Genomic DNA, 13,921 nt, shown 5'->3' with positions numbered 1-13,921 from the left:
AGGCGCCGATGGCTCTGCGCATGCGCAGAACTTCCCCCTTTCTTCTTTCTTTCTCTTTCTTTCTTTCTTCTTTTTCTTCTTCTTCTTTTTCTTCTTCTTCTTTTTCTTCTTCTTCTTCTTCTTCTTCTTCTTCTTCTTCTTCTTCTTCTTCTTCTTCTTCTTCTTCTTCTTCTTCTTCTTCTTCTTCTCTTTTCCTTCCTTTTTTCTTTTTCTGATTTTCACAGTAAGTACAGGTTGGCGTTTTTGGAGGCTGTACCCAGAAAGGAGGGGCGGGGGACAATACAGAAACAGTGCCTTCCTCTAAATAAAGAAAGAAAGAAAGAAAGAAAGAAAGAAAGAAAGAAAGAAAAGAAAAAGGAAAAAAAGACAGAGCCCATTCTAAAACTTCCTTATAGCACTAGAAGCTAAAGAACGCACTGCTGCGCTTATATCACACCATTGTACATCTGATACAGAGTGCATACGATTTTGAATACATACGTTGCTGGTGTGTTGGTAGCGGATTAAGGAGGAATTGAAAAGTGTAAGACGAAGCAAAATACCTCAAGGATTTACTATTTTAGTTGCTAGGTTAATGTTCAAAATGTGAGCATAGACACCACATAGACTATCGCGGAGTTAGTGCTTCACAAAAATAATAAAATAAGTAAACAACACTGGCAACTCCCCAACCATAATAACCAAAAAAAGAAGAAGAGTCATATTAATAAAACTAAAGATTAAAAACAGGAACTTGCCAAGTAGAGCTGGCTGGCCAGACGCAGATCCACTGCCTCCACTTCTCCAGCACCGGGACTACAAAGGTGCCGCCATCGTTTCCCTTTCTTTCCTTTTTTCTTTCTTTCTTTTTTTTCTTTCCTTGTTTGTTTTCGGTTTTTCGAGACAAGATTTTACTCTGTAGCCTTGGCTATCTTGGACTCGATTTAGACCAGGCTGGCCTCGAACTCACAGCAATCCGCCTGCCTCTGCCTCCCAAGTGCTGGGATTAAAGGCGTGCGCCACCACGCCCGGCTTTTTTTCTTTGTGTGTGTGTGTGTGTGTGTGTGTGTTAAAGATGTATTTAGTTATTCTGTATACAGTATTGTCCCTGCATGTGTGCCAGCAAGCCAGAAGAGAGCATCAAATCTCAGATCTCATTATAGGTGATTGTGAGCCACCAAGTGGCTGCCGGGAATTGAACTCAGGACCTCTGGAAGGGCTTTTAACCACTGAGCCATCTCTCCAACCTCACACCTGCATTTTCTACATGGGATCTGAGATGATGTAAGCCAGTTTCTTCTGCATGGCAGGCATTCAGACTGAGCCATCTCTCCAGCCTGTTTCTTTTTTCCAACATACAATATTACCATCAGGATATCTGTGAAACATAGCCATTTGCCGCTACAATTTCTTTCTTATTGGTCTCTATTTTGTTTGTTTGGTTGTTTGGTTGTTTGGTTGGTTTTTCAAGACAGGGAACCAGCTGCAAGTCTTCAGCAACAGCAGCCAGGGCATTTAACTGTTGAACCATCTCCCCAGCTTTACAACCTTATGTTTTGGAAACGAGGTCTTCCACGGAACCTGAACCTAAAATTTGGCTAGACTGGCTGGCCTGGAGTCCTTGGTATCCATTTGTATGTGACTCCACCCCCACCTCTGGCCACAAGCGCAGAGGCACACCACAGTACTTGGCTTGTTCTGGAAACCCAAACTCAGACCAAGTTTGAGCAGGAAGCACTTTACCCACTGGGCCATTTCCCCTGTCCTAGGAACATTATCTGAGTCAGGGGTTCTGTGTTTCCTGGGCTGTCCTGCTTTTGTAGACCTCAAACTCACATAGACCCACAAGTGCTGGATCACTCATTTTATATGTATATGTACATATACAAGTATTGTTACACATATGTAACAAGAAACTGATTAAATTATATTCTGCATGCTTTATGTACTCATTCGCCTGTTAATGCAGGCTATCATTTATATAATCTTATCGTGTGTGTGTGTGTGTGTAAGGGGGGCATGTATGTGCCTTAGTGTGTGTGTGTAGCTCAGACAGAAGAGAACTGAAACCTAGGCTTTCATGGAAAGTGCTTTGACCCACCAAGGCATCTTGCTGAGCCACTGTTTTTGCTCCTAAAATGGTTAATTCTTTTTCTAGTGCCAGAGACTGAACCTAGGGTCTTGTAAATTCTAAGCTAAGCACAAGCTCTCCCACTGGGACACTTTCCTTGCCATAAATTGAAGACATCCAAACACCAACATAAGTAGGCCACTGAAATAAAATACATGGACAGGATACAGAAATTTGTAAAGCAAGCCACATTTTAATGCAGTTTCAAAAACACTTCCCAACATAACTACAAACTTAATCAGAAAAAAACCCCTCAAATATGTTAATCATTAATACACTGCTTTAAAAGATTCTTCTTCTGAATCCTTGGCTTACTATCTTGAGATGATAAAGGTAGGAGAGGGGCCAGACATCTTGGCATTGTGATATAACACTGTCATCTACAGATGTTACCCTGCAGGTTACATATGCCCCGGCAAATAGTCCATTTGAGCATTTTATGCTCTATGTAGTTTTCCCAGCAGCTTATTATAAATAAAGCTGTTGACAAAATTAAACAGGGAATAAATAAAGCCCTTGTAGTAAGTTGGTAATATCTGTAAGATTATACTTTTAAACTTTTTGCTGCTCTTAGTGGTGGTAAAATCCACCCCCATAGAAAAACTCAGCAAAAATCTTTATTAGAAGAATGTTCTGGCTGCAACGAGATCCCTACATTTGTGTTTTAAAAATGAACAAAGATCAGTGTGTGGTGTGTGTGTGTAACCCTGGCAACTGAGGGCTGGAGGCATGAAGAGCACTGGACTGGGTAGCAAGATCCTGTCTCAAAACACCAAAGCAGAGGTGGGGAAGGGGAGGAGGGACGGAGGAAGGGGAGGAGGGATGGAGGAAGGGGAGGAGGGATGGAGGAAGGGGAGGAGGGATGGAGGAAGGGGAGGAGGGGAGAAAGAGATGAGATAAGGACACAGATAATAGGGAGGGAGAGGAGAGAAAATATTAATAAACAGATGACTAGATTTACCAAAGGAATTCAGTGTGAAGTCAGGACACAGAAGTGATGCTTGTCATATTGACGTGAAAGCCTGAGGAGTCTAAAATGCCTTCACTGTAGCAAATAACGAAACTTCAGCTTGTTGTAGCAGCCCTCTTCTACTTTGCAGTGCAGTGAAAAAATAAAAAGAGTGCATATCCTTTGACAAGTTATCGACTGCTTTGATTACTTAGCTCACCTTGGAACTATGTTGGCTTTGATAATTTCATTACTTAACAAACTGGGTGGGTCTTTTTAAGTGACCTAAGAAAAATGGCTAAAGGCCAGAGTTAAGGTGGAGAAGCTGAACCCCACGTGAGAAGCAGCCGAGTAAGGTGGAGAAGCCGAACCCCATGTGAGAAGCGGCCAGGTGCTTCCTGTGGAATGGAAAAGCAATTCTGTTAATAAGCATCCTAAAATACTAAAACATCCCAGGCTCAGTCTCGGTTGTGTTTAAAACACAGTAGACACCCAATTTTTTAAAAAAAATTTATTTATTATTATTACATATACAGTGCTCTGCCTGCATGTACACCTTCACACCAAAAGAGGGCCATCAGATACATTATAGTTGGTTATGAGCCACCATGTAGTTGCTGGGAATCGAACTCATGACCTCTGCAAGAGCAGTCAGTGCTCTTAACCTCTGAGCCATCTTTCCAGCCCCATGAGCCCCAAATTTTAAAACAAGATCCCCATCTTAGTTTCAAGGCTAATTTTCTACTACAATGAATAAAAGTGCTCATAAGTAATAATATACAACACTAAAAAAATTACAAATGGCTTGTGTCTCATTGCCAGCAATGAGAGTATTATATGCTAAAGGGCACCTTGATATTTATAAAAGCCAAAAATATATATTCATTCATTTCTCACTTCCCATAGTTCTAATATTATCATTATATAACTGAGCATAAAATAATCTTTGGATCCGGTAGCTAAAATGATTACATTATGGAAGAATAAGAATAAGTTCCTGCTTAGGCATCTCATCATTACAGTGTATTAGGTCAATGGAATTAAACAGGAAGAGAACACAACTCAAGGGGGGAAAATGACTGGTTTATTTGTTTTATAAAACAGAATGAGACAGCTTAGTGTAGATGGTGAGGAGGAGACAGGCTCGGGTGTCATCTTCACCAAGAACAGACTCATGCCATTTCTAATTCACTCCCATAGGACAGACAGGGAAGTCTGATTCCCGACCCCTGGCTGGTCATTTAAATTCTTCCTAAGGAATCCAAAAGAAAAATACTTTCAGTTTTGGTTACTCTTAAAGTTAATATTTGCAGGTGCCCTGGGAGCAAACAGTTCCATTTGGTTTCCTGTGTCCCGAGGAGGGACAGTAAACTCAGTTCATAGCAACGTGACCACAGCTTTCAAAGGCTGTGGCCGATTATTTGAGAGTTGTAGTCTGCAGGCTCCATTTTTAAGATATGTGGGATGACACTGTCAATCCGTACGTTCCCAATGAGACCTTTGAAGAACAACTCTTCAGTGATGGTGGCGCTCATCAGTCTCAAGGCCGGCAGTCGGAGAAGTAATTTCGAGAGCCTGAGAGCGGAAATGGAGAAAAGCATCCATGTAAAATAGCAAAGATCAAAATTTCAAAACCTGAAAGCAGAAGTTTACATTGTCAAGGCTTAGAGTGGTGTGACAGGGGCCAGTACGCTATTGCGATCTGCACAGGAGAGCCGTGCTCTGAACTGTGACACCATGCTGTCCCCACTTGGCTGCAAGAGCCATGGAACTACATTATTAAAGCATGAGTTAGTGTCACTCAACAACAGCTTCCCAACTCATTTCAGGTGGTAAGAACAATGCTTTATGTTATCAGAACACAAGAGGTCCAAAAGCTCTTTTCTTTTGAAAATATATACACACACTCAGACATAATAGACACACACATACACACATAGATACACAGCCACATATATACACACAAACACACACAGATACAGACATATACACACACACATACAGACACATACATACACATAGACAAACACACAGACAGACACACATATATATACACAAATACACATACACACAAGATACACATAGGCACACAAACACACACACACACACACACACACACACACACATGATCCTAGAAATGGTGTAACAGGCAACTGATCTTATTACAAAGAGCATGGACATGGAAAACAGTCATTGGGCTCAAATAGTGACCCAGTTGCCCCTTGTTAGAGGTAAAGTGTCACTTCCTCCAGGCCTTTCCACAGTACAGCCAAATGGCTGCTTCCAGTCTAACTCCGTGTTTGGGAGAAAGTTCATGAAGGGAGGATTGTCAGCTTGTGTGACAGTGTGCCTGACGCTGAAAACTGCTGCTCAAGGGTAACAACTTTTAAATAAGTAGGATGTAAGAAACTGAGAGGGCATCCTTACTCTCGTGCTTTGGGTGGTCAGGAAAACAGACACTGAATGAAACTCGTGACAGCTGAGGAGGCTACCAACAGATAAACACAGGAGTAGTCTGCACAACGTGGGTGTGCTGGGCAGAGGGGTGACGCAATCAGAGGTGGGACAAAATAAGAGAAGGTGACATCGCATCTGCTACTCAGAACAGCGTGGAATTTAGGATGCAGGAGGAACTTCTGGAATTGCTTATTTAATATTTTTGGCTGGAGACTGACCACAGGGAAGCCTACCAGAATCTTGAGACGTGGATAGTGTTATCATAAGGAAAGTGAAACGCCGACGTTAGACCCAGCAAGCACGGCATCGTACTCACATCCCCACCTTCCTCCAGAGGTGGGTGGCTGGTTTTTATAAAAATAAGAAAAGAAAAGTCCCTTCCACCCCAAAGAACACTAGCAAGAAATAACTTGGAAGAATTATCATACGCTACTTTTCAAAATTAATTATATATCAGTTTAAAGGTGTTTTAATTGGTCATTTTCTTCTTTTTTACTAATTCAATTATTTCATCTGAAAAGTTGGGCTCCACAGCTCAACTCCCCGGACAAAGCGGGGCTCTGGCAATCCTGCGTCTTTGAGCTAGTTCCTCACCCTGTCTGTTTAAAGCCGTGGTTCTCAAACCTCCTATTGCTGTGACCCTTTGACCCCCATGCATAAAAGTATTTTTGTTGTTACTTCCTAACTGTAATCTTGCTACTGGTATCAATCATGATGCAAAAATCTGTTTTTTCTGATGGTCTTAGGTGACTTCAATGAAAGGGTCAATAGATAACCCTCCCCAAAGGGGTCACGACCCATAGGTTGAGAACCACTGATTTAAAGTAAGCCCTCATTAACTATTGCATGTGATGCCTGTTAACAGCTGGTTTGCTCCCTCTGTGCTGGGGGCCGAATGCAGAGCCCTGCACTAACCTAAAGCCCTGGAACTTCCTTCATCGGTGGTGATGAGGCATACACTAAGCTGTAATGACAGTCACAGTATGGCCTTCAGTAGCATTAACTATTTCAAAGGTCATGGTTGACTAAAACATTAAATTACTCTTAAAATGGAAAAAAAAAAATGACAGAACAGATTTACGGCAAAGCTTTTAGGCCAGGCACGGTGTCGCCTGTCTGTGTGTAGTCCCAGCAGTCTGGAGGCAGAGGCAGGGGAGTCAGGGTTGAAGGCTATCCTTGGCTACATGTAAATTCAAGGCAAGCAACATGAGACCTGATCTCGAAACAAACACAAATTCCTGAAATGAATCACATTAGTTTTAACCTAGAGGTACCTGTAGGTGTCCTCTGGATAGGTCCTCGTGATATAATCCTGGAATTCCACATAAGCCTTTTCCTGGAATTTCTCAATCAGCTCCATGTTCTCCAGGCCTGGGTGATCTAAGCATAAAAGAATACAGTTATTCTAGTCCTGAATGCGCACTTACTAATTCAGGGACCGTGGAGACAGAGGGTGGAGGAACAAACGGTCCATTCAACACAGAAGTCCCACTTACAGTGCTTTGCGCCTTCATTCTCTCAGTAGTTACTGAATCCAGGTCCAACACCATGTTGGGGCCAGGAGGAACTATTTTAATGTGTAATAAATTAAAGCCATTCCACTGTGTGTTACCAATATGATATTTTTTTTCCTCAAAAGTGCTGGAATGGCTTTTGTTTTGTTTTGTTTTTACCATTTTGCTTTGTCTGTTTGTTTGTTGTTTTTGTTTGTGGAGACAGGGTTTCTCTGTGCAGCCTTGGCTGTCCTGGAACTTACTCTGTAGACCAGGCTGGCCTTGAACTCACAGAGATCCGGCTGCCTCTGCCTCCTGAGTTCTGACATTAAAGGCGTGTGCCACTACCACCTAACACCATTTTGCTTTTTTTTTTTTTCTTTCCTTTTTTGGTTTTTCGAGACAAGGTTTCTCTGTGTAGCCTTGACTGTCCTGGACTCACTTTGTAGTCCAGGCTGGCCTTGAACTCACAGTGATCCGCCTGCCTCTGCCTCCCGAGTGCTGGGATTAAAGGCGTGCACCACCACGCCCGGCTCACCATTTTGTTTTTAACAACAGAAAATTACCAAAAATTAAAGACTAAATTTAAAAACACCCATAATCCATCAAATATTTTACAGGTTATATATTTTTTTAAGGTTTATTTATTTGTTATTATGTGTACAGAGTACTGCCTGCATGTACACCTGCAGGCCAGAGGAGGGCATCAGATCACATTATAGATGGTTGTGAGCCACCATGTGGTTGCTGGGAATTGAACTCATGACCTCTGGAAGAGCAGACAGTGCTCTTAACCGCTGAGCCATCTCTCCAGCCCACAGGTTACATTTTTCAAGGAGCTTCCCCAAATATAGCCAAGTTTAAAAGTGCTTATGAAATCATGAATTATAGACACTTTTATTTCTATTAGAAAAACTATAACACGGGAACATGAAATAACTTAGAAAATATTTTGATAGTCATATTTCACAAGTAGAAATATTCAAAGAACTTCGTCAATGTATATCTAATTTCTCAATTTTACCTAAAGAAAAGTGAAATTGGCAAACTGGCTGTGCTAAATCAGAGACACGCTTGGGCTTGAAGTGTCCTGTACAAGGTCCTATGCCAGTGCCACAAACAGAAAAAACGGAAAAGAGCAAAACCACAAGTGCAGATGATTAGCTTCCTGGGAAGCACTCGGCTTGCACTCTCCTGAGGCCCAGGAGAAACACTGAACAGCGCAAAAGGTTTTAATTATCTTCCTCATATCATTGAGAGGAAGACACGGGTTCCCTCAGACAATTTTATTAGGACTCACAGGAACAGGATGCCTATCAGAGTTGAAGGCACAGACCCTCCCTGGGACGGAAGACTGTGGGTTTTTCCCATTCACAACTGGGGTTTGATGCCTCTTTACTGTCTGAAAACTAGACAGTGGCAGAGAAGCAACAGGCCCATCTTCCTCCATTTGCAGCTTCTGTAAGCTCCTGAGGGGGTAACGGGCCCTGGACACAGTAGTAACTGTCTTGTACTCTGCTTTAATAATGTCTGACAAGGCCAGGCAGGGTGGGGCACGCCTTTAATCCCAACACTCGGGAGGCAGAGGGAGATGGGTCGCTGTGTGTTCGAGGCCATCCTAGTCTACAAAGTCTAGGACAGCCAAGGATACATAGAGAAACCTTGTCTCAAAAAAAAAAAAAAAAGCCTGACAAGATACACCTAAAACTCAAACAATACAGGTCTGTGTGCTCCAATGACTTTCAGAGCAGATGTCTCATATCCTTAACATCAGATTTAAAGCTGGCACAGCCATAGCCTCTGGACACTGTGAAAGCCGCGAAGCATCAACTGGATGACTTTAGTATATTCAGAGTTTTTACTCTCACCACGGGAATGTAATTGTGGGTCACTTTTATGATTCCAAAGTAACCCCCAACAGTAGCAATCACTCCCCATCTTCCAACTCCTTGACTCTACAAATGACTAATTCACACTGTTCTTGACATAAATGGAGTCAAACAATTATGTGTGCCTCTATGAATGGGGTCTTTCACTTAGCACAATGTTTTCAGGGCTCATCACGTCATAGCATGTATCAAAACCTTTTGTGTTAGCGGCATTCCATGGTATGCACATAATTCCACATATATACCTATCTGTCTTTTAAATTTTCTTATTACACTTATGTATTTGTCTCTGTGTGTGTGTATGTATGTATGCACATATATGTATATGTGTATGTATGCAGGCACGCATGCCACAGTGCATTTCTGGAGGCCAGAAGCTCCAAGAGTCAGTTCCTTCTTTCTTTTTTGTTTTTTTTCCGAGACAGGGTATCTCTGTGTAGCCCTGGCTATCCTGGACTTGCTCTGTAGACCAGGCTGGCCTCGAACTCTCAGCGATCCACCTGCCTCTGCCTCTCGAGTGCTTGGGATTACAGGCGTGTGCCACCATGCCTGGCTTCAGTTCTTTCTTTCTACCATGTGGATTCCAGGGATTGGAACTCAGGCTATCAGGTTTGGTAGTAAGCACCTTCACTGGCTGAGCCATTTCACCAGTCTCATTTATTTTCTCTTTCTTTCTTTGTTTTTTTCTATCTTTCTCCACAAGACAGGGTTTCTCTGTGTAGCCCTGGCTGTCCTGGACCCGCTTTGTTGACCAGGCTGGCCTTGAACTCACATCAATCCACCTGCCTTGGCCTCCCAGAGGGCTGGGATTGCAGGTGTGTGCCATCACACCTGGCTTTCTTTCTTTTTTTCTTAAGTGTTGTTTTTGAGCCAGGGTGTCATTTAACCGAAGCTGGCCTCAGGTTTCCTGTGTACCCTTGAATCCTCACACCTTGCTTCTACTTACCAAGTACTCAGATTAAAGACAGACCTCACCAAGCCAGGCTTCAATCATTTTTTGATGGCTAACTATATAGCATCCCCTTTTTGGCTACTATCACTAGTGCCAACACAAACATTCACTTATGCTTCACTTTGTGTGCGTGTGTGCGTGTGTGCGTGCGTGTGTGTGTGTGTGTGTGTGTGTGTGTGTGTGTAGGCCAAAAGGAGTGGCCAGGCATCCTTCTTCTGCCTTTACATTGTGAGACAGGGTCTCTCACCGAATGCATTGATCTTGTAGGCTGGGCAGCCAATGAGCTCCAGAGATCTGCCTATCACACTCCCACTCCCCAGCACTGGGTTTGCAGGTACACACTACTGTGCCTGGCTTTTTATATTCGTGTAGGGGATTCAACCTCAGGTCCCCATGGTTGCATGGCATGTACTTTACCCCTGAACTATTTTCCCAGCCTCCTTGTGTTTAACATTTGAAGAATTGCTGAACTCTTATGCCAGGCAACTGCACCATTTTGCATTCCTACCTGCTGTGGATGAGAGCTCCAATTTCACCGTATCATCAAATACTTTAAATGAGACACTCGGGTATCTGAGGCAGAAGACTGCTAAGAGTTCAGGCAGGGCCTGGGCTACATAGGCAGTATTAGCCTCACCAGGGCTACATGGCCAAGAGAGACCCTATCTCAAAAGTGCAAACATGACTACGTAAGTGATAAACAGAAGACCAACCGTGTGCTTATGTACCTGGACTGAAGAGCACTATTGCCTTCAGGTAGGCGTATTCGTATCCGTCGATGCAGAGCTTAACCATGCTGTTACAAAACTCCTGCAGCTTGAAGATGTGCTCCATCAATGACTTTCTCCTTTCCGGTGACATTTTATCTTTAAAACACAAACACACACTTCTAATTGTCATCTAAAATGTTTGGCCCTTTTCATGCACCTTCACTCCTCTTCAATATGGAATGGGTTATGGGGTGTTGAAGGCAGAGGAAGAAGATACTGATATGTTGTCTTGAAAAAAATAAATACCAACCAAAAGTACAAAACCAACAAAAACAATGAAAAATAGAACGTCTAAGTAACTAAAAAGTAGTGACTACTGTATACATTACTCCTGAGCTAAAGGCTGCAGCATTTTAATTAGTGAGACATTTTCTTTTATTTGATGTGCACTGGTGTGGGGGTGTCAGATCTCTTGGAACTGGAGTTACAGTCACTTGTGAGCTGCCATGTGGGTGCTGGGAATTGAACCTGGGTCCTTTGGAATAGCAGACTTAACCTCTGAGCCATCTCTCAAGCCCTTAGTGATCCATTTTCAAAGTGTGTTAAAGTTCCTTATTACCTACTTCCTCAGATGAAGCATCTAGGAAAAAAAAAGTATGCAGTCTCTTTTCTTTTAGAGAAGCCTTTTGAAGCTGGGCATAGTGACACATGTATACATACATGCCTTAAATCCGAGAGCTCGGGAGGCAGAGGCAGAGGACCTCTATGACGCTCCAAGACAGCCTGGGGTGTACAGTGAGACTATGTCTGCATAAAGGTCTGCCTATGTAGCCCACGACAGCCTTGAACTTCTGCCTTCCTAGACTAGTCTTCCTGGTGCCATTGAGCTGAACGTGCTCCCATTCTCTTGAGATGAAACAATAGATCCTATGTGACGATCCCAAAACCAGCTCATCCTGTGACTCTGAGGGCTATTAGGAAAAGGTACAGCTTTGGCAATGGGAGAGAAGTACACACATTCTCTACCTACGTGCAAATCTATGTGGACTTTTTCATGATGTGGGCGTGGTTTGTACCTGCCAAAATCCATGTTGGAATTTGGTTGCTAAGGGAGCAGGTTGGGAGGCAAGCCTTGTACGAGGGAGAGGGATCAATGGCTTCCTCACAAGGTTAGACTCATTCCTGTTAGAACCAAGTTTGGATTCCTTGGCGCACGGGCATGCATTCTCTCTCTCCTAGAGACACTGCTTGCTAACCCACCCTCAGGTATTATATTTTGGTGACCAACACTGACTAGTGAGCCTTTCACACTTAATCACACTAGCCTTCATGGTGTTTTCCTCATTTAAAAATATTTTGAATGATTAATATACTTATCAAAATATTACGATTGCTCAGAGTAAAAAGGTAAAACATTATCACAATCACCAGGCTATCTAACTTTGGCCAGAACATTTTGTAAAGCTGAAGACTCCGAGTTAGGTCCCTGAGAACGTAATAAAGGTGTGCTCTTACCTTGCTGAAGACTACTATGAAGACAATTGACAAATGTTGCTAATATAGTTGCTACGTTCATCACTTGCCAGCATTGGGCAAGACCAAGTGTGAAGAGTTCATTCCAATACGCTTTTACCAATGATATGCTGTTTTCTTGCCTAGTAAAAACAGAAACAAAAGCATACATCAGATATAAACTTCACCCTGATTGATGCTCTTAAAAAAACACCAAATTACAACTAGTCTAAAAGACCCATGGGCATACATTTGACAGAGTCCATGAAGAGTGCCATGAAATTTGAATCTCAGCTAGCTCACTATCATCAGCCAGTTTATAACAATGGCTACAGTAAGATTTACAGTACGCCAAGTAGAGAGGATTCTGACCTTTGCCAATACAAAAAGGTGATATGTACCTGAGGTAACCATTACACACTGTATGAGTGTGGAAATGACACACTGTTCTCCATAGGCATTTCTATGAATCAATTGTCAAGAATATATTGAAAAAAAATAAATATAAATGTATAACTTTGGATATTTTATATAAGTGTTATATAAAAATATATATATGAACATATATATATATACACACACACACACACATATATATAGTTAATTTCAGTTAACTAAAATTCCACTTGTTATGAAGAAGATGCAAGAAAATGGGAGGGCCAGGGGACAGGACTGAGGCAATGACATTCAATAATTTGAAGAAAGATGGGTGGTAATTTAAAAAAAATTTACAGGCATGTGTATGTGACTGTCTGTATATGTCATGTACGCATGTGTGTGTGTTTGCATATACATGTGTGTTTGCACGTGTGTATGTGTGGTGTGTGCATGTATGTGTTGCATGTGCGTTTGCGTGTGTGTGTGTGTGTGTGTGTGTGTGTGTGTGTGTAAGTGTGGTTGGTGTGAAATGTGTATGTGTGTCCTCAGAGGCCAGAAGAGAGCACTGGACCCCTGGAGCTGGTATTACAAGCCCCTGAGAGCCTGTTGTGGATGTCAGGAATCAACCTCAAGTCCTCTACAAGAGCAGCAAGTTCTCTTAAACACAGAGACGTCGCCCCAGCTCCAGGAGATAACTTTTAAAGCACAAAAATGCTGGGCTAAGCTTGCAATCCCAGCAGTCAAGAGGAGGAGGCAGGAGGATCATCCGTTCAAAGGCATTACAGTGGTTGGAAGAGAGCCTAGGCTACATGAAACACTGCCTCTAAAATCCAGAGACTAGGGGCTGGACAGAGATGGCTCAGAGGTTGAGAGCACTGGCTGCTCCTCCAAAGGTCCTGAGTTCAATTCCCAGCAACCACAGGGTGGCTCCCAACCATCTATAATGAGATCTGGTGCCGTCTTCTGGTGTGCTGGCAGGCAAAACACTGTGTATATATGATAAATAAATAAATTGGAAAAAAAAAAGCCAGACAAGAAAGCAAGCCTTGCAGCAATAAGGGACAACTCCGGCAAGCTTGAAACAGTGGTACAATGGTTAATGTTCCTTGTCAGTGCCACCACGAGTCCCTCATCATGATGGACAATATTATTTCTTAAACTGACGGGCCAGAAGGAAACCTTCCTCCTTAAGCTGCCTTTGTCAGAGCAATGAAAAAAGTAGCGCGGTAAGAAGGGCAACAGTCAGTGTTCAGTGGCTTGCTGGGTGCATTTTTTAGTGTGGCCCTGCCTTCTCTGAATGTTCTTCCTCCACTTGATTTTCCAGTTAACAAACCCAGCCCACTCATGCTCTGAGGACTACATGGGAGCTTTTTCTCTTGCGCTGCTGAGGATAAAACACTGGCCCCAGGGCCATGAGCCATACCTCCAGCCCCAGGAGTTTGCAGTTATATATTTATTGATAGGTTTTTGT

The 13,921-nt window shown here is 42.7% G+C and overlaps 1 protein-coding gene across 1 annotated transcript in view; it reads right to left on the bottom strand.

The window, feature by feature from the left end:
- Positions 1-4,121: 4,121 nt before the first annotated feature.
- NR2C1 (nuclear receptor subfamily 2 group C member 1) overlaps positions 4,122-13,921 on the bottom strand; it is a 54,451-nt gene continuing 44,651 nt past the window's right edge. Inside the window, 5 exon segments of the mRNA XM_084794408.1 lie at positions 4,122-4,474; positions 4,477-4,634; positions 6,791-6,896; positions 10,579-10,716; positions 12,076-12,215. Coding sequence (XP_084650534.1) covers positions 4,437-4,474; positions 4,477-4,634; positions 6,791-6,896; positions 10,579-10,716; positions 12,076-12,215 — 580 coding nt within the window. The 3' untranslated portion in view covers positions 4,122-4,436.

The sequence above is a fragment of the Acomys minous genome, assembly GCF_964271855.1.
Source record: "Acomys minous genome assembly, chromosome: 9".
Taxonomy (NCBI): domain Eukaryota; kingdom Metazoa; phylum Chordata; class Mammalia; order Rodentia; family Muridae; genus Acomys; species Acomys minous.
This window is presented reverse-complemented; position numbering and strand designations above follow the sequence as displayed.